Here is a 21,620-nt window from a genome sequence, read left to right as displayed (position 1 = left end):
AGTTCATTGCCAGTATTTACCAAGTTTTAGTATTTTGACTATCACCTTAAAGAGCTGTGCAGTCTCTCTTCTCTCTACTATTTTTTAGTTGAAATGCTTCTTGAAACCATTTAAATTTTTTAAAAATAAATGTATTTTGATATGAAATTTTGTATCATAGGCATGATATGATAATTACACATTTTAATACATTAAAATAAATTCACACCTTGAAAATTTATGAGTTCTACATATGTTCCACCTAAAATCCTCTAGTACGTTGCCAGTAGTACGTTAAGTCCCAAGTGAAACATTGATTTATGCTAACAGTGAGTATCCCAGTTTCTGAAAGTACATATTTTCTCTTCTTTTGTGCCCTCTAATTAAATAATGAAATATAAAGAAAAACAATCTTGATGATTTCAATATGCAAGTCTGTATCTGCAAGGCTTAACTGGAAACTTTTTAACTAAGTCTGGTGACACTGACAAAACTATCTCATTAAAAGACCCAAAATGCATCTCTAATCCAAAAAACTGAAATTCAGCATGACTGATAAAGGTTTTAAGACATCTCCGGAGAGGGATTTTTTGAAAATATATATGCATCTGGCTCTATCTGGAGCATGAATGAGCTTAACCCAAGGCCTACCCATTAATTTAGATACCCTTAAAGATAATTTTCAGACAGTTTAATATTGCAGATAGACTCTTGGAAATTTCATTTAGCCAAAATAGCTTTGGAAAGTTCACTAGCCTTTCTGTGCCCATGTTTTCTATGACAGCTAAACCATGATAAGTGTTTCCCTGTTCTACCATCATGTTAACTCATTAAGGCCTTTTGACAACTTTATATTTCTAAAAATTCACTTTCAATTTAAACCAAATGCAGCTTAATAGCAAGTAAGCAGTTTTCATGAGTATTCTAACTTTTTTTTTTCCAGAACTTGAAGAATCCAGACAGAAATGCCCACCCTGTTGGTACAAATTTGCTAACATGTGTTTGATTTGGGATTGCTGTAAACCATGGTTAAAGGTGAAACATCTCGTCAACCTGGTTGTGATGGACCCATTTGTTGACCTGGCCATCACCATCTGCATTGTCTTAAATACACTCTTTATGGCCATGGAGCACTATCCTATGACGGAGCAATTCAGCAGTGTGCTGTCAGTTGGGAACCTGGTAAGACTCCCTGAGGGTTCCTCTTCCCATTGAAAGAGTTCATGATTGCTTTAAGGAATTTCATATATCACCTTCAAGTTAAATATGAATTCATTGGCCATGTATACCTGGACAGCAAAAGTTTAGTTTTTTAATAACAAAAAAATATATATTGCTACAGTTAAGGAGTGGCAACGAATTAAAAATTTTATGTACAATTTAATTTAGAGTTAAATTTAAACTGCCCATTCATTAGGAAGATGATTATGGGGGCGTCTGGGTGGCTTAGTCTGTTAAGCATCTCACTCTTGGTTTTGGCTCAGGTCATGCTCTCATGGTTCATGAGTTTGAGCCCCATGTCAGGCTCTATGCTGCTGATGGGGAGTCTGCTTCGGATTCTGTCTCCTCCTGTCTCTTTCTTCTCCCCCTGCCCATCTATCTCTCTCAAAATAAATAAATAAACTTAAAAATAAAAATGATTAGGAATTATAGAGGACATTGGTCTGTGGTAACAAGATTCTGATGTATTTCTCAGGTATTTGGAATAGATTCTTAAGGACATGACTACATTTGTCAATCAAATTGTAAAATATACCAAATTAGATAATTCTGAAGTATAATTTATAAACATATGAGGATGGATTCTTTTGGGAGGAAATGTCACATAAGGATTATTATTCCTGCATGAATTTCTCCTGTAAATTTATGAATTCATAATGATGAATTTTTGCATACATTTTCACTTAAATATTTGTTAAAAATTTAACAGTCACTGGCTACATGGTAGAGTGATAGAAAGGAAAGTGATCTTATACAGAGAAACAAAATGAGGGTCATCTGGGTGGCTCAGTCTGTTAAGCAACCAACTTTGGCTCAGGTCATGATCTCACAGTTCCTGGGCTCAAGCCCAGCATCAGGATCTCTGTTGTCAGTGCAGAGCCCACTTTGAATCCTCTTTACCCCTCTGTCTGCCCCTCCCCCGCTCATTCTCTCTCCCTCTCTCTCTCTCAAAACTAAATAAATATTAAAAAAAGAAACAAACTGAGCAAATTTAGACAACAAAAATATATTGATACCAATGTAAGGGGCTTAAGTTTTCATGCACCTCCCAACCTAAGAAATGAAATTTACATGAGCTCCCTCTTTCTAGGTCCCCATAAATTCAGTCCTTATGATTGTCTGTATTTTACAGTTAGTAAAACTGTACCCATGAGAAATTGACAAAACAATGGGAGGTCTGAACACTATATCAGAGACTCTGAAAGCAATTTCAGAAACTCCAAAACACTGTGGTCAGAAATCATAGAACTGTGGGGTAAGAAAGGATAATCACATTACCTACTCCAAATTTTCACTTATATATGAGCCTCTTCAACATTATTTCTAAAAGATGAGCAACGGATGGAAGAAAGATTTAATGGAGGTGGATATTAGGAAACAACTCAAATGGGCATAAGCAAAAATAAAGAGAATTCATTACCTCAAGTAGCTAATGTAGATTTGGGCACAACTCCAGGTTTTAACCTGTCTAGAATCTGGTTCCTCAGCATTGTCACTGGGAGTCGTTTTCAGACTCTACTTCCTCCCAAAATGTTTCATTCATCTCTGTCCGGGTATTTTGTTGATGGCAGCATTCTACCAAGTTTATCTTACCAACACAGTTCCCCAAGCAGAGGAATTGTACTTCCTAACTAGTTGCTTTAGCAAAGGTCTAAGAATGGAATATTGTTGGCCTGGTTGTGGTTACATGACCATTTCTAAACCAATCAGTTACTCTGATTCTACACTTAGAATGCCCTATTTGACCACACCAGAACCATTTCTTATCACTGGAGACAGAATGAGTGGAATTATAAAGAAAAAAAAAATCCAAATCTGACATTTCTAGAAGAGAGAGTAGATACTGGAAAGACATAAATAACAAAATGACAATTCAAAGTGGGATTTGTCTTATGTGTTAAGGAAGGCAAAGATTTGCATTTGAGATGAATCATGGAATAGTGGAAAATATATGGACAGGATACACATTCTTCTCAAGGCATATGAAACATTCCCCAGATAAGTTATATGTTAGGTTATAAAATTAACTATATTAAACTTAAAAAGATTGAAATCATACAAATTACTTTTCTGACAAAAATGGAACAAAATTAGAAATCAATGAAAAATGGGGTAACTGGCTGGCTCAGCCATTTAAGCATCCAACTCCTGATTTCAGCTAGATCATGATCTCACAGTTCTATGAGATCAAGCCTCACATTGGGCTCCATGTTATCTTGTGATTCTCTCTTCTCTCCCCCTCTCCCTCTCATGCTCTCTCTCTACTTCTCTCTCTTTCTCTCAAATAAACATTTAAAAATATGACTCTTTAAAAAGATGAACAGAAAGGATAAATCTTTAGCTAGACTTATAAAACAAATGAGGAATGGGGTGTCTGCGTGGCTCAGTCAGTTAAGCATCCAACTTTGGCTCAGGTCATGATCTCATGGTCTGTGAGTTTGAGCCCCACTCTTGACTCTGTGCTGACAGCTCAGAGCTTGGAGCCTGCTTCAGATTCTTTGTCTCCCTCTCTCCCTCTGCCCTACTCCATTTGCACTCTCTCTTTCTCTCAAAAATAAATAAACATTTAAAAAATTTTAATAAAAATTTAAAATAAATCAGGAATGAAGAGGGGACATCACTATGGAACTTACATAAATAAAAGTTTAAGGAATACTACAAATAATTGTATGCCAACAAATTAGATAGCCTACATGAGATGGCAAAATTCCTAGAATGTAACAAACTACTGAAACTGAGTCAAGAAGAAATAGAAAATCTGAAAAAAGCCTTGGATTAGTAATAAAAAAATATTCCCACAAAGGAAAACCTCGTCCCAGATAGTTTTACTGGTGAATTCTATCCAATTTTTAAAGAATTAACACTAGTCCTTTGCAAAAAGTTCCAAAAAATAGAATAGAAAGGGATACCTATTAGCAGAGTTTAGAATTCAAAGCCAACCAAGATAGAGAAATTGGACAAACACTTCAAGCTTTTCTTTGAAACCCCACATGGGTTGCAGTTTGGAAATAAAGATTATTCCAAAGAATTAGAATTCAAGTAGGACAAAGAATAAACCAAAATAGCTCTGTCCTAATTAAGTATAAAACATAGCTACCATACATTCCAGGTAGACAACCTGTAACCTAATTGTCTGCTAGGACAAAAATCATTGTTCTTCAGAGGAAGCTAATTGATCAGAATTTTCTACAACACATCACAACACATAAAAAAATTGCATGGTGCATGAAAGGAATAGGAAAATATGTCTTATAGTTGAGAGAAAAAGCATTCAATAGAAATAGATCCATAAATGACTGAATTGCTAGTATCAACACAAAAGAACTTTAGAGGAGCTATTATGAATGTGTTTAACACTTTGAAGAAAATAAATGGTCATAATGAATAAACAGATGGAGTGTATGAGCAGGAAAATATGAAAACTATAAAGAAGAATCATCTAGACATTTTAGAACTAAAAAGAAAAAAATTCTAAAATGAAAATTTCATTTGATGAGTTTTTTAAAAGCAGATGTCAGAAGAAAGGGTTACTAAACTTGAATCAAATCAGTAGAATGATCCAATTTGAATGGCAGGGAAAAACCGAAAAGAAAAGTATACTGAGTCTCACTAACTGCAAAATAACATCAAGTTGACTAATATTTGCATAATGGAGACCCAGGAGGAGAAAAGTGAAAGAAGAGAATAAAACAAATATTTAAAAAAGCAGTGGCCAAAAATTTCTCAAAATTGGTGACAAATATTAACTTAGACATTTAATATTAAAGTTTTAGTGTACATCAGGAAGGATAACTATAAACTACATTGGGCAAATCTTAGTCAAGCTGCTGAAAACAAAAGAAACTTAGAAGCAGGCAGAAGAAGAATACTGATTATAGACTAGGGGCTAATATCTCATCAGAAACAATTCAGTCCATAAGAAAGTGGCCTGATGAAAGAAAGAAAGAAAGAAAAACTTAACTCATTATTCTTCAAAAGCTAATGTGAAATGATTTTAACATGAACAAAAACAGAGAAGTTGTTGTGTCAGAATTATGCTACAAGAAATGCCAAAGGAAGTTAGTTTTTTGGGCTGAAGGAGAAAAGCATATTAGATGGAAAATTGAATCTGGGAATGATGGTCACTCAAAATTTTAAAATGTGAGTGAATAGAAAACTTTCTTGTTCCCTTAATTTCTTTAAAAGACAGCTGATTTTTTAAAGCAGGACTTTATAGCATATGTAAGTGTAAAATATATGAAAAGATTAGCACATGTGTTTGGGGTGGCAAAAGATATCTTAGAAAAGAAACAAAAAGTGTTATACAGTCTCTAAATACCTGTAGAATATTCAAACAATGGATTTCTACTCAACAATAAAAGGAAAATAAACTGGAAATGCCTGCATGGATGAATTTCAACCTGGAGTATTCAAGAGATACTTGGAGAAGTCAGTAAGACTTTCAGGTTTCTGAGATGGTCACCAAGTTTGAGAGTGAGTCTATTTACTGAGTTAGTGAGTATCAAAAGAGAAGCAAGATTGTGCAGAGAAAGTTGTAAGGTGAATTTTGGACCTGTTGATTTGAGATACCTGTGAAATAGCCATCCAATGGAAGTATTAAATAAACAAGTGGATATATATTTCTGGAGCTCAGGAGATGTGCTTGAATGGAAAAATAAATCTCAAAGTGTAAACTTACTGTAAAAGGAAAATTAGAGTAAGAAGTTCCAGGACAGAGAGACCTCTGAAGAAATTCAATTTCGAATAATTTATTAGAAGAAAAGCAACTGAGAAGTGTCCAGGGAGGTGTGGATCACTGAAGCCAAGAACATAAAATATTTTAAAGAACAAGGAACAGTAAACAGTGTGAAAAGCTTCTGAAGAGGTAAGCAAGATAACTGCAAAATTTTCTATTGAATTTAGCAATGGTGATGTTGGCTATGTTGATGAAATTGGTTAAAGCAGTTTGTGTTGACTGATAGGCTGTAGAGTTGAAGAAATGGAACTGCTGAGTATAGACAAATACCCAACCTCTTAAAGAAGTTGGACTATGAGGAAAGAATGGATGGGGGATAGCTAACAGGGGAAGTAGAATGCAAGGAGAGTTTCTTTGGTGATGCTGGTGGTAGAGAAAGACTGAGTGACCAGTACTCCCTATAAAATCTCAATCGGAAGCAGTCAGTAGCTGGAAGAAGTTAAAACTACAGGCTAATTGAGAAGGTGAATTCTTTGAGATGGCCAAAAGAGACACAGAACACAGGCAGAGAAATTAGAACAAAGCATGGGTTTGGTTGTAAGTAGTTAGGTAGATGGAACACTGAGGAAGTTCAGGTTGGCTGACCTCTATTACCTCTGAGACACAGAAGTACTGAGAGTGAAAGTTAAGGAAACAGCTGAAGGTATGTGGAGGAGAAAGTTTGAAATAGTTATAGAGTAAGGAAATAGTTAATGGAGAATGCTGCTTCTTTTTGTCCAGGAAAATAATTTTTGTTTTTAGTATTCTTACCATCTGTTGGGCTAGTGGTGACCATGTTTATCACAGCTAATGTGAAATATTCTTAGTACGAGACAGAGCCAAGCAGTTGACCACAATGATTTAATTGAACCATTCATGTAAGATAATTAAAATCACAATATTAACTTTGTCTTAATTCATATACTATTCATCACTTAATAAACATTAAATATAGTAAACAGTTAAATATTGATTTGAGTGCAGACCATTTGAGGTTACTGATTTGCTGGACCTAAACCAATTTTTAAAATTTGTAATTGAAATGTGTCTGTTGGGAGTCAATAATTAATAGTGTTTTCAAGAGTATTCACTTGTTTAATAACATTTCTCATTTAGGTCTTCACTGGAATCTTCACAGCAGAAATGTTTCTGAAGATAATAGCCATGGATCCATATTATTACTTTCAAGAGGGCTGGAATATTTTTGATGGTTTAATCGTGAGCCTCAGTTTAATGGAACTTGGTTTGGCAAACGTGGAAGGATTGTCAGTTCTCCGATCATTTCGGCTGGTAAATTAACTGGGAGTATCCATAATGGTTTTAGAATTAATTTAATCAGACTTCACTCTCATCTAGTAAGAATTATAAGATTTCCCACAATTACAATATTATTTGAATACATTTAAAAACAAACCAGATTCTTCCACAACCAGGTATTATTTGTTCTTTATCAGAGGTTTAGTGGATAAGTGAAGTTCATTCAAGTGAACAGCCAACAGTTCTGTCTTTAGTGATTGAATGGAAGGACAAATGTGGAGGAAGACAAAAAGGATTCATATATAAATCCAAACCACAATTAAACAACACAGTATTCATCTTTCAGTTATGTGGCGTTAACCATTCATAAGGCTTGGTTGAGATTTAGGATGAGCTCACCTTTCTCTCAGAGGCTCAGGAATTGTGGAGCTGCCTGCTTTGCCCCCAAAGACATGAAGACTTGAGACTGGGTAAAGTATATAAGGGGAGAGGATGGAGCTTCCCCAGACATTTGCCCCTTCAGCCGACCATAAAGTCACCAAATCCTAGTCTCTGAGTAGAGTTGCCTATATTATGTTTTGTTAATTTTAAGCCAAGTCTTTTATTTGATCTTTACATTCATCAGTTCATGAATCTTTTAAATTAAGAGACAAAATATCATTTGATACATTTCCATTTTAAAGTGTGATACATTGTATCATACTGTTACTTTGAGTTGGCTCTTTTTATGATTTATTTTCAAAAAGCAGAGGCTGTATATAGTTTGTAAAGACAGGTTCCTATCGGTAACTATCTTAACAGTGATTAGATTCAAGAGTTTGCTGTGAAGTCTTTTGAGAATTTCCCTTACTGCCTTCAAAGATCAAATTTTAGTTGAGTTCCTTACAGCTATGGTTTCCTTACCTAGTAGTCTAGATAGCTGTGGATCTAATCTGAACCTAGAAGGATGCCAAAAAAAAATAGCATAGGTAACTACTTTAAGAAATGTTTAGTAAATCTTTGTGATGATGTGCTGCAGTTTGGGGAATAGGAAGTGATAGGAAATAATATTATTGTTTTGCTTAGTATGTAGGATCTTTTGCATTAATTATTGCCTGGGAATAAATTAAACATTTTGGTGCTTATATTTTGTTCCTCTGAATCACTTATATGTCATTAAATAATACACTACTCTTGGCCTGACATTTCCTGAAACATCGGAAATGAAATACTGCTGCAGTTGAACTATAAATGGTACTTTGGAGGATTCCATGAGCTAGTACAATCACCAGGTCAAATACAGTGGTGCAAGCCATTTACACACTATAATGAGTTGATTAATTAAATCACTAGACATAAGAGTTGACAGAATATATACTTTTACTTAAGTCCAAGTATTTATTATTCAAATAAACTAGTATGTGTAGTCTCCCCCCTTATCTGTGGGGATAGGTTTCAAGATCCCCAGTGGATGCCTGAAACTGTGGATATACTGTTTTTTCCTATACAGACACACCTGTTGTAAAATTTAATTTATAAATTAGGCACAATAAGAGATTAACAATAATAAATAATAATAAAACAGAACAGTTACAACAATATACTCTTAATAATTATGTGAATATGGTCACTCTTTCTCAAAATATCTTACTCTGTTGTACTCACCCTCTTCTAGTGATGGTATGAGATGATAAAATGCCTATGTGATGAGACGAAGTGAGGTGAATGACATGGGCATTGTGACTTACTGTTAGGCCACTATTAACCTTCTAACAATATGTCAGGAGAAGGATCATCTGCCTCTAGACCACGGTTGACCATGGGTATCTAAAACCACAGAAGTAAAAACACAAGAGAAGAGGGATTACAGTATAATAAATCTCCTATAAAATACAACTTGATGTTACAATAAACTGAAGATAACAGCAAGATTAAAGCAATCTAAAGATTTAAAGAAATTACTTGGCTTTTCTCTTGTACTTTATATGATTTGCGTTAATTTTATCTGTGCTTATACATCTCACGTTCGCTACAAAATGTATCCACTTTGGGCTTTTAAGTAACGACAGCCTCTACTTCCTTGAAACAGTTTCTGCTAATGAATCACCATCAATCCTAGGTATATCCATTTCCCATAGAAAAACAAAAAATATTACATGTGCTTATGTAAGACTCTGGAAATGTTGGTGTATCTTATTAAAATGCCAATAAAAACTGTCTAAATTAATTGTTTTATTTACAACATAGTCTGTTTAGAAGGAAAAGTAATCCATGGTATTAAATATCTGATACATTTGCTAGATAATAATTTGACAAACAAATAACCCATCACCTTACAGTTAAGACAATTATGTGGTAGATTTTCCCTGTAAATAAATTTACAGATTCTTTAGAAGGCAGGGTAGTAATAGCCTTCTTGATTTTGTTTTCAGCTCAGAGTTTTCAAGTTGGCAAAATCCTGGCCCACCCTGAATATGCTGATAAAGATCATTGGCAACTCAGTGGGGGCTCTGGGTAACCTCACCTTGGTGTTGGCCATCATCGTCTTCATTTTTGCTGTAGTCGGCATGCAGCTCTTCGGTAAGAGCTACAAAGAATGTGTCTGCAAGATTTCCAATGATTGTGAACTTCCACGCTGGCACATGCATGACTTCTTCCACTCTTTCCTGATTGTGTTCCGAGTACTATGTGGAGAGTGGATCGAAACCATGTGGGACTGTATGGAGGTCGCTGGCCAAACCATGTGCCTTACTGTCTTCATGATGGTCATGGTGATTGGAAACCTGGTGGTATGTAGTAAAAACATTTTCCTTATTTTCACTAAAAGACAGTGTAATCATTTAAAAAGTATGTTCAAAGGATGAATCTTTTTTTTTTTTCCTTTTAAAAATCAATCCTCAGTTATTCATTAGTGCAGGAGCCAGGTAGAGTTTAGACTATTGAGACCCACATAAACTCTTCTTTAAATATTTATTTATTGTTTATTTTTAACTTTTTCCAGTTTTAATGAGACATACATGGCCTATAAACTCTTAAAATACCTTTTGAACCAAAGTTTTTCTTCATCACTGTACCTTATATTATTTCACGGAGAGGAGAGGGCCATTTCTGGCTTTTATCTTTCACTTCTTGTATTAAAGCATGGATGTGTTATTAAGAATAGTCACTCATTTTATTTATTTATAAGTATCAACAATAGTATCACTAGAAAATGTTTTGGGTTCAGTTTTCCTACAAATTGGAGTTAAAACAATTAATGATGGTCTCAATCCATTAAAAGTGCATGAGTTATATGGTGCTTAGACACCATAGTGTCAGCAAGTAACATTGACTCAAGAATCACTTATTGTCATGTCTGTAGCCAATGAGCCATTCTCAATACATCCTGACTGATTCCTGGAGGCATGGGAAAGCTGAGAGGAAGATATATATGACACAGCGATACGACTTACTCAAACAGGATTAAGATAGGAAGTATTTAATACGTGTCAAAAATGTAAAAACAAGTTTTTATCAAGTTCACAAAGTGGAAACATTGCTTTACAATGGCAAGGATAATCAAGGAAGGCTTTGTCAAGGAGTTTGAACCTGAATTATCTTTAATTAAGATGTAAGATTAGCTTGGTAGGAAGAAAAGTGGACTATCCCAAACCAAGCAAAAGTGGACCCAGTAGATGGGGAAGAAAAGACAATAGAGTCAATGAGGGGATCAGGTTTATCTCCTTTAAATATCAAGTAATTATACTGAGTTGCTTGAGTCCCAACCCAGTGCAATAGAACAAGGACTGACATGACCAATATTTTAAAGTATATAATTTATAGACCATTTCCTTTCACATAAAAGTAACCTCCAATTCCCCAAAGGAAACCGGAGAGAAAAAAGTCTGAAGGTTATCATTTATTTCTATTCATTTGCAGATTTCAACCTCCTCAATATTGGCTTAGATAATTTGGACCTATTCTTTTTTTAATGTTTTTATTTCTGAGAGAGACACACACATACAGCACAAGCAGGGGAGGGTCAGAGAGAGAGGGAGATACAAAATCTGAAGCAGGCTCCAGGCTCTGAGCTAGCTGTCAGCACAGAGCCCAACGCGGGGCTCGAACCCACAAACTGTGAAATCATGACCTGAGCCAAAGTCGGACGCTTAACCAACTGAGCCACCCAGGGGCCCCAGACCTATTCTTGAAGTAATAAGAAACATGAGCAATATGCAATCCAGAGATTTGAACAGTGACTTAAAATGACAAATATTTATTATCTCTAGTTTCTATGGGTCATAAATTTGGGAGCACTTTAACTGGGTGGTTCTGGCTCAGGGTCTATCAGAAGGTTGTTGTCAAGATGTTGGCTAGAAACCCAGTTATCTTGACTGAAGCTGAAAGATCAGCTTCTAAGAAGGCTCCATCTCTTAGTTATTGGCAGGAAGCCCCAGTTCCTTATTGGCTGTTGGCACAAAGCCTCAGTTCCTCTCCACATGGACCTCTTGATAGGATTGTTGGATATCTTCATGACATGGCACCTGGCTTCTCCCAGAACAGGTGACATGAGAGAGAGGGAAAGGAGAAAGCTTTCTTTGCGTTCTCATCTTGAGGTCATACACTGTCTCTCCTTCTGCCATGTTGTGTTCATCAGATCTAGTCCCTAAGAAGAACTCAACTTAAGAAGGAATTTGGCTTTAACTTTTGAGTGGAGGAGTATCAAATAATTTGTACGTATATTTTATAGCAATCACAATCCCCAGTACAACTTGCTTGCTTTCAGAGAAGTACAAGATTGCATAGTACAGAAAGAGATAGTCCTAGAATTATACAGAATGGAAATAAAAGTCATAAGTTTGTATTATAGATTTAATAATTTCATATATATATGAAGTCTAATTAAATTTACATATATATGTATATACATGTATGTATATGTATATATGTATGTGTAAATGTTCATATGTATACATGTGTATATATTAAATCAAATATATATATACGAAATCAAATGTATGTGTATATATATATATATATATATATATGTGTGTGTGTGTGTGTGTGTGTTTGGCATATACTGAAAGAAAAGAAGGCAAAGAACAGCATCCTTTATGACAGCAATGAATGAACAGATCAAACTTCATCTTAGTAGGAGAAGTAGAAAGTAACTATAGGGCCAAATTGTGTTGGTTTAATTCATGAAAAGGCAGATTACGCATAGCAAATTGGATTTTTTTGTAAGCTACAGATGAGTATCCCATATAGTCTATTAATTTACTGAAATAAAACAAATCTGACATGTAATTGTACAGAAGATTCAAAATGAGAGGGGAATTTCAGAAGTATTTATACCTATGATGGCATTTCATATAAATTTGGATTACTACATATAAATAAAGAGATATAGTCTATAAAATAATCATTTCCATCTCCATGCATAAATTTAAATTCTGTACCTTTAAGGAAAAAATTAAAGGCTCTCCTTTCTTTTTGGACTATCAGCTTTAAAAGTTCCCCCTTTTGTTATATCCTGGGTACGTTTCTGGAGTAACTAAGGTGGTAGTAATATCTGTCATGTTTGCCACCAGTAAGGAAACGTGTTCATGTTACGTTTGCTTAAATGTAATGCAGAATGACCTGATGCACTGCCTTCTATAATTTTTGCTTCTCATCCTCATTGAAGAGAAGAAAGTCCCCCAAAGTCAAACTGATAGAACCCTCTTTGAACTCACATAAACTTCTTAGAGCGCTCCACCACTAGAGTGTCAGGAATCACTGAGATTCTGGTCCGAAGCAAGCCAGAGGTGAGGCCACAGACTGCCCTGCACTCCTAGCAAGAAACAGGAGTGGGCCATATATAGTTCTAACAGTACTTCGTATGATTGTCTCAGTACTTTGAAGAGAAAATATAAGTTGGATCTCACTCTGGAGAGTCTATTGATACATATCAGGAAAAACTTCCTTAATAGACAAAGACAGTTCATTCATAAACCTTCAGAAATCAAATCTAGAAAACAATTATGACAGCAAAATTCAGTTTTATTATGGAAAAAAACCAAAATGTAGTATTTAATTTTTTTCTTTCATCTATTTTTCATCAAATAATAAGTCCAAAGGCAAAAGTACATTAAAATATAACTTCATTGGTAAAATCTTGAAGTAAAGGAATAGGCCTTAGCTTGAATACCAGCAGCCATGGGGTAGCAGGTGAGAGATGTCAAGAGACTCACAGCTGATGTGAAGTCTGTATTGGATCTTACAGATTTTTACATTTCTTACTACTGTTGGTTATACTAACTTGTAATTGGTTAAACAAAGGAGCTGTAGGGCTTATTGGCTTATTGGAAAGGTAGGAATGGAGCAAGAATGCAGCCTCCTTTTCAATGTAGTTTTACTTCAGATCTTTCCTAGGATTATTCTTCTTTAGTATTTACATTTTGTCTTTGGCTCCCGTTACTAATATATCCTTTTTTTATTCATAGCTTGAATAATAATGTTTATAGAGACTCATAAACGTTATCAAATCCTGGAAAAAACAACTTGGTCTTATCCCATCTGAATACCTGATTCCCTAGTAAATTACATGTGTTGAGTACATGCAATAGGTTTATAGTCACTAATCCTTTTACTCTCTCATACCAGAGGGGCTTATTTTTGGAGACCAAAGTTACAGATTAATTAGTGATCTTGTTCATGGTAATACCTTGATTCCACAATCATAAGTCAATGTTAACATCATTATTATTGTATAATAACTATTTTGTATAGTATTTCAGCCATTTTACAGATCTAGTGGCCAACATTTTCTGAACCAAAAACTGGCTTTTTATCTGGCAATAGTTATATATATATATATTTTCTAATTTGGTAAGTTATCTAGGTGCAAAAATTGGTACAAACACATAAAATAAAATCATGTATGTGGAATTATCTTTGGTTTTAGGAATAAAATTATAATAAATTGTCTGTGTCCTGGAAAATCCAGGTTACAAGGGGAAGATACTTAGCATCCAAAATAAAACGTTTTTTTCTTTATTCTCTGTATAGTTACCTAGATAACTAAAATTTCTCTTTTGGAACTGAACTTAATTTAGAAGTTTCATATAATAATGGTTTCAGTAATTTTTCAGTGACTAAAAAGGAAATCGTGTTAATAGTAGTACTTGATATTGGCCAGGTATTTATTCCATTTACTTTTTTCAGAACAGTTTATCCTAAACTAAAAGAATACCTGTTAGTAAAAAAAGAGATGTAAGAATAATTTTGGAAATTTTACAGTTAAGAGCAACTGAAACAATATGCTGTCTTGATCACCTATTTTCCTATTGTGTTTAGGTTCTGAACCTCTTCCTGGCCTTGCTCTTGAGTTCGTTCAGTTCCGACAACCTTGCTGCCACTGATGATGATAATGAAATGAATAATCTCCAGATCGCTGTGGGGAGGATGCAGAAAGGAATTGATTATGTTAAAAGAAAACTACGTGAATTTATTCAGAAAGCCTTTGTTAGAAAGCAAAAGGCTTTAGATGAAATTAAACCTCTTGAAGATCTAAATAACAAAAAAGACAGCTGTATTTCCAACCATACCACTATAGAAATAGGCAAAGATCTCAATTATCTCAAAGATGGGAATGGAACTACCAGTGGCATAGGCAGCAGTGTGGAAAAATATGTCGTGGATGAAAGTGATTACATGTCATTCATAAACAATCCCAGCCTTACTGTGACTGTACCGATTGCTGTCGGAGAATCTGACTTTGAAAATTTAAATACTGAAGAATTCAGCAGTGAATCAGATATGGAGGAAAGCAAAGAGGTAGGAATTTTTAAATAAGAAGATATTTTAACATAATTTATTCTTTAAACTATGAGACTACTTTAAGGTTATGTTTTATCTCTGTAAGAAAATAGGAAATGTCTATTGATACCCTTTTTATGGAAAAATTGGTGACAGATAACTCGATGACAGATTAAAATGTAACTAGACAAATGATATGCTGACTCATTTTTTCAGATATTCACCATTCTGAATTCTTGATAATATGACTATGCAGAGTAATATGCAGTTTTCTAATTAAAAAAATAACTTTAGATTTGTAAAAATGCCTCTGTTTATTCATGTACTTAATTCTCCCACAATGGTGTGTTTTGGTATGTACTACAAAAAGACTTGGTGAGAGGGTAGTTCTAATTCTTACTTTGCTTTTATGAAATACTTCATAAAATGTGATCTTACTTAGTTTGAACAGATATTTTTATTAATGAAAAATCTGATTGGGATCTTGACTTGATGTTTACATATAGCTTCATGTTTCTGAAGTAAATAGTTTTTTTAAGGAAGTGAAGGTAGTGATGAGGAATCATGCAGAGAGTATGTTTAACCCTCCTGAGCCCAGTGCACGGTGTCTACACAAACAATATGCCGTGATAGATTAGAGAATATAAAATTCTGAATTTACCCATTTACAGTAACATCTCAGCAGTTTAAAGTATTCTTTGATTTCCTAGAAGAGTATGAGTACTAGAGTATGGTTTTTGTTTGTTTATAGGATAATAAGCACAGAGTTGGGAATAAAGAAAAGAAAGAATTTAAACACCTAGTGTTTAACGGTTTAGCCATACTAAAATGAAAACAGAATTCCCAGTGATTAAAGCTTGAATAAACAAATAAAAACAACAGCCAGAAACAAAGATTCATTCTTTCTTGCCATTTGAATTGATTGACAGAGAAGAGAAAGACCTCTAATACTGTTTTCATTCTAAGAAAGATAGATGACTGGGGAGTTTGAGGCACTGAAGAATAAAATTTAAGTAGCATACAGTCACAAACATTAGACATCAATTAATAAAATTATGAACCAAAATATATTTCTACGAAGTAAATCTTAACTATTTCCATCAGTATTCCCATGCTGATCACATAAAATCACTGAAGAATATGCTATTTTTCATTCTTTCTTGCTTATAAGTAAGTAGTATCGCTAATTCAGTCATTAGGTAGAAGTAGATGTTATACAGGAAATCCAGGAGAAGCTTAAATATAGGCATTAAAATTAACATGTAAGTAACAAAGCTGTAGCTACTAGTTTCACAAAATAAGTGATGAGATTCAAAGGGGGAAATTATGAGAATTTATAGCCTGAGACAACAAATTGCTATAACTAGTTGAACTCAAATGTTTACTAATAAGGCCATTATTTTAAAATTTAATAATAACCATATATAGATTAATAAAATTTGGGGTAAGCATAGTTGCTTGGATTATACTGAAGGAAAGGATGGGGCCTAATTTCTGGTATTGTATATTGCCAGAAATTGAAGTTAGCATTTAGAAAATAGAATTAGGTCATGAAATTTTACTATATATTCCCCTCTTGTTATCTTGACATTATACCAAATGCTAAATATTTCCCTTACAGTAAAGGAAGTCAATTTTTCTTTTTATGTATGTTTAATTTTAAGGTGCCATATAAACTAAGAATAAATTATGAAGAATCAAATGTTAAAGCCATCAGTCAACTTAAACATTTGGCTAAATTTGAATATCTTGACATCGAGTCTTCTTAATTTTCAGAAATTTGAAAGCTTCAGGCTTCTCCAAAAATCATATATTATTGTTTCACCATTATGTTCAACATAGTAGGAATGTCCAGTCAGGTGGGGTGTATAGTAGGAAAATGCAAGCTCTCTTTCCAGTTACCACAAACTTTTCCATTGTTTTCTATTTTAATTAAGTATCCCAAAATAATATATGTGAAGTCAGTACTTTGGATTTGGAAGCAGAGACTGATGTGCCAGTTGGAAATAGAATTATTGTACTGCCTTAGCTGTGGAGTCCTCTTGATTCCTTCCCACCATACAGCTTGTTGCCTGGTTGTTAAATTTTATTATTTGGAGAAATTTTCAATTATATCTTTATATCAAACTTGCTAACTATAAACAAATAACAGATTCAGCCATTAGGCAGAAGTAGTCTGGGAAGAGAAATGTGCAGGCTTTAATCTTTTGGTATTTAACCTAGCAGCTCTACACTAGAAACTAAATGAGATTTGAGAGAATTATCAAAGAATTCCAAATATTCCTACCTGAAATCTCTGTTTAATGTTCTGTCTTCTAGTTATTTTGTCTGGTCATTTTTTTAAACCAATAGTATGGGATTGTACTGTTAAATATCACATGTATAGTAGTAAGAAATGGTATGAATTTTATGGATTTCTTTCCTAAATAATATTTTAATTAAGGGTAAAAATGGGCACTTTAAAAATCTTTGGAATGCCTAGATAAATCCCTTTTTATAGGACAGACGAACCTAGTAAACTCAGAGGTTGTTTAAGTGTTTGAACTAAATCCTCTTCAATGTCTTTGACAAAATTGTGTGATTCTTTGATACGTTTTTGTATTTTCTTTATGGAGTATACTGTGTTATAATCATGTATGCTTGAACTCAACATTATTTGGCTCTATTTAATGTAATTCGTTTCATAGCTTGTGATTTTGAATGATTGATTTGTCTTTTAGTGTTTTAATAATGTTGAAGCCATGCTTGAATGATTATTTTTCAAAGTGAAATTTACTAGTGCATTATGGTGACCTTCACTGCTTACCGTTCTTACTTCTCACAGGGGTAAAACCAAGCTGGAGCCATCAAGAGTGCAGCTCTGGTGTTTTTTAACCAGCCAGAGGCTCGTGCCACCACTTTTACCCAGGTTACCCAAGCAAGTTGTACATATATAAATATAATCAATTTCTAAATGAATTCTGACTGGCCTGCATGTTACTCAGCTACATTCCTTGCCCATCCATTGGCAGTAAAATAAAAATATGCACAGCTGCTCTTATGCTGAGTCATATAAAGCATGGTCAGGCAAGTCTGGCAACCCTAACTTTACAAGAAATGATTTAGTTGCTAATCTTCTTACATATATTTTAATAGAAACTATATTCAGTGAAAAGTAAAAGTGCATGCCTTAATGGATTATTCAGTTTCCATTTAATGCTACAGAGTTTTGAATATGCTAAGGGCTTAAAGGAGAAATGTAGGTGCTCTTTGAAAAACTTGCAGAAAAACTTTCTCTCCCCTATTTTTTTAATATAGCCCCAATAGGTGTACTTTGTTGGTAATTTTTTATTCAGTGTCATATTAAATTTTTCTGAAGGGTAATCTGCAAATCAAAGCAATTCCTTATTCACATGCAAACTGTCTAAGAGGTATTTTAATGTAACAATAATGTAAATGAATTGGAATGTTTATATTTTGGCTGCTAGCAGCATGGGTACAATTTTTATCTGCTCCATTTTAGAGAAAATCGCATTGCTTTATTTAGCAATTGACCATAAGTGTTTTAAATTTAGAATATGATTCCCTTGGAGATTCTGTTGGTATTTACCCCTAAAACTCCTAAGACTGAAAGAAAAGGAAATAAATGCCTTGTGTACACAAAAAAAAATTAAAAAAATAAAATGATCATCTTTTAGGTGGTATGTTCATCTGAAAATAGATCTGGAATCCACCTTCTTCATTCTGTTGCTCCTCTGGCCTTTGTGGTTCTTTTTTCCCCCTCTAATTCACCCAAACCTTCTGGGAAACTTTCTCCTGAAGAATATTATTTAAAAATATCATGCACTGGAAACTCTTATATAGGAAGGGAATCACTGTGAGCTCCTTTAGTGTTTTGGAATGAAAGGACCCTCCTTGTCATGTGACCATGGCAATGAGTATAACCCTCTGTGGGGTCCATTAGCTGGACCTTTCCTTTTCATGATATTGAAATCATCGTTTTGTGCTCAGGTGTGTTAACCAAGTTGCTCAGTGCAATTTAATTACTTTTTCCAGAACTATTAATTAAATATTTTGTCATTTTGGTGCAGTTTCCTATTCTTCTGCCATCAACTATGAAGCAACCCTACCATGAGCATATTTGGCTCTTTGGAAAGCAGCAATGATTATGTCATTCTTGTAGCATTCTTTTGTACAGTCTCTGGAACTCTAGATTCATGAAAGACAGTGCTTTATATATTGGATGAATGACATAAAATGGGATCCAAGATATGTGATTGCTCACAATGAAACACAGATACACATATACACCAAGACTAGAGAGAATTTTTTTCCTATGATGTATTAATTATTCAGAAAAGTGTGGGATTTGACTCTTTCTGATAATGGCTTGTTTTTCCCAGTTTCTTGGCAAAGGGGAAGGTTAGTTTCCTTATTTTCTGACTATCTTATTTTTAAGTTCTTATATAAACAGGTATATAAGGAAAGTGATAATCAGATATATTAGCTATCAGTTTATTTAGGAGATTTAACTGGAGTATGTATGGTGGAACACAAACTAGGCAGAAAATCATTTTAAATTGACTTCATTTGTTCTTAACTCTCACATTATTATAATTTTCAATTTCCTTGAATATGCTTGTTATCCTCCCTCAGGAAACATTGTCTGCTCCCTAAAAATGTATCTTAATTTCCAGTACAAGGGGTGGGAAGAGGGAAAAAGATGTGAGAGAGGTTTGAAAGGACAGGTACAATAAGAACCCACCTATTACTTTATCCTGGAGAATGTTTAGTCCTCAAGGGAAAGTTTTCCAGTAGGATAGTGATTAAAAAGGGAGAAAAGCATTCTTAATGTCCTTCATGTAAGAACAAAATGGACCAAACATGTGTGTCTTTGGAGCACTCTATATCTGCTGAGGGGTAGGCTAACATAATATTAGGGTTACTTTTGCTACTCCAAAAATGGTATTTAAAATCCAACTTATGGTTTAGAAAATTGTGTAATGTATCCATTATAAAGACAAAAATAAATTCTGGGTAATGTATATAATACTAATAATACTTTTGATTTTTCCATCTTCCTCATTAAGACAACAACAATCCCTTTCTGGCATTAATGTGCCGCTTTGGCCTTAAGCTTATCCCAAAGCAAGCAAGATTATAACTTTCATTGTTCTAGTGTTAAGGTTTGCTGTGGAAAATAACCCAGAGCTCCTTATATATAAATTCTAATTAAAATACATGTAGAACAAAGGATTGCCATCTTGGGGGCCAAAATCTTTAAATATTAAATATTTGATTTAATCTATATTTGAGGCGATTTCTTTCTTTAAAATCTCAGTTCCTTTCACTGAATCAGAGTCAAATATACCTCTTTTTTTAAATTATATACAATATTACTAATTATATTTTCTTAAAAATGTATCTAAATTTTATAATGATAAACAAGTGTGCCTATGAAAAAATAGCAAGTTTTCTCTCCCTTTTTCTGTTGTGATTTTTTTTAATGTTTTTTATTTATTTATTTGAGAGAGACAGAGAAAGAGAGAGCAGAGGATGGGCAGACAGAAAGAGAGAACCCCAAGCAAGATTCACCCTGTCCACAGAGCCAGGCATGGGGCTCAATCTCATGAACCATGGGATTATGACTTAAGCTAAAATCAAGAGTCAGATGTTAACCAACTGAGCCACCCAGGTGCCCCGTGACTAATTATTTTTAAAAATAATTTTACTTTCTGAAAGAAAGACTCATAGTTTGACACATCAATGGTTAATAATAATTTATCAATGATATGGAAAGTAAGAGAGATATAATGTTTAAAAAGACAAAATGAAATATTATGTGCCTTGATATTTATTGATAAGATCATTAAGCAAAATATGATTTTGTCTGGCTTAACTCCTATAAAAATTCAGAAGATTTTCAATAGGAAGAGCCCTGTAAGATAAGGTTTTCATTAAAATAGATGTTCAAGTAATATTTCCACCTGAAAGTAAATTATTGCCAATGCTATTCATAGCAAGTAAACAATTGGCTATTCCTGTTGATCGCTTTACTATCCTTATATTAGAGTACATTATATTTTGTTAAAATTTAACTAGACAAAGTTATTCTAACAATATCGTTCATTTCATTATTTCCTAATAAATAAGAACAAAAAATAAAAAGGGTACCTAAACATCTAACTTTTACCAAAGGGAAATCTAAAACTTGCCAAGTATAGAACTTGAAAGTATAGAACTGGTTCTATTTCTAGCCAATGCATATTTTGGTCTCTTACTCATATGGCATTTTGCAGTGGATGATGCCTAGTTTGGAGCATTTAAAAGCAACTTTTATTTGAAAATTCTTTTTTTATTTTTTAATGTTTTATTTATTTCCGAGAGAGAGAGAGAGAGAGAGAGACAGCGTGAGCAGGGGAGTGTCAGAGAGAGAGGGAGACACAGAATCTGAAACAGGCTCCAGGCCCTGAGCTAGCTGTTAACACAGAGCCCAACGTGGGGCTCGAACCCACAAACTGTGAGATCATGACCCGATCCAAAGTCAGACGCTTAACTGACTGAGCCACCCAGGTGCCCCATTATTTGAAAATTCTTAAAGTGCATGAGTTTTAATTGTTTCATATAGTGATGTATATTTGACAGTTCTATTTGATGAATTTGTACCATAGTTAGGATTTATTGTAATTATGACCATATCTAAAGCTGAAGA

At 34.0% G+C, this 21,620-nt stretch overlaps 1 protein-coding gene across 1 annotated transcript in view; it reads left to right on the top strand.

Annotated features, from left to right (window-relative positions):
• Positions 1–21,620, top strand: part of SCN2A (sodium voltage-gated channel alpha subunit 2) — an 89,074-nt gene that overhangs the window by 37,357 nt on the left and 30,097 nt on the right. Inside the window, exons 14-17 of the mRNA XM_039241998.1 lie at positions 923–1,161; positions 7,031–7,204; positions 9,583–9,939; positions 14,468–14,947. Coding sequence (XP_039097929.1) covers positions 923–1,161; positions 7,031–7,204; positions 9,583–9,939; positions 14,468–14,947 — 1,250 coding nt within the window. The remainder of the gene's footprint in view (positions 1–922; positions 1,162–7,030; positions 7,205–9,582; positions 9,940–14,467; positions 14,948–21,620) is intronic.

This window comes from Hyaena hyaena, unplaced genomic scaffold (assembly GCF_003009895.1).
Source record: "Hyaena hyaena isolate Hyena2069 unplaced genomic scaffold, ASM300989v1 scaffold_207, whole genome shotgun sequence".
Lineage (NCBI taxonomy): Eukaryota > Metazoa > Chordata > Mammalia > Carnivora > Hyaenidae > Hyaena > Hyaena hyaena.
This window is presented reverse-complemented; position numbering and strand designations above follow the sequence as displayed.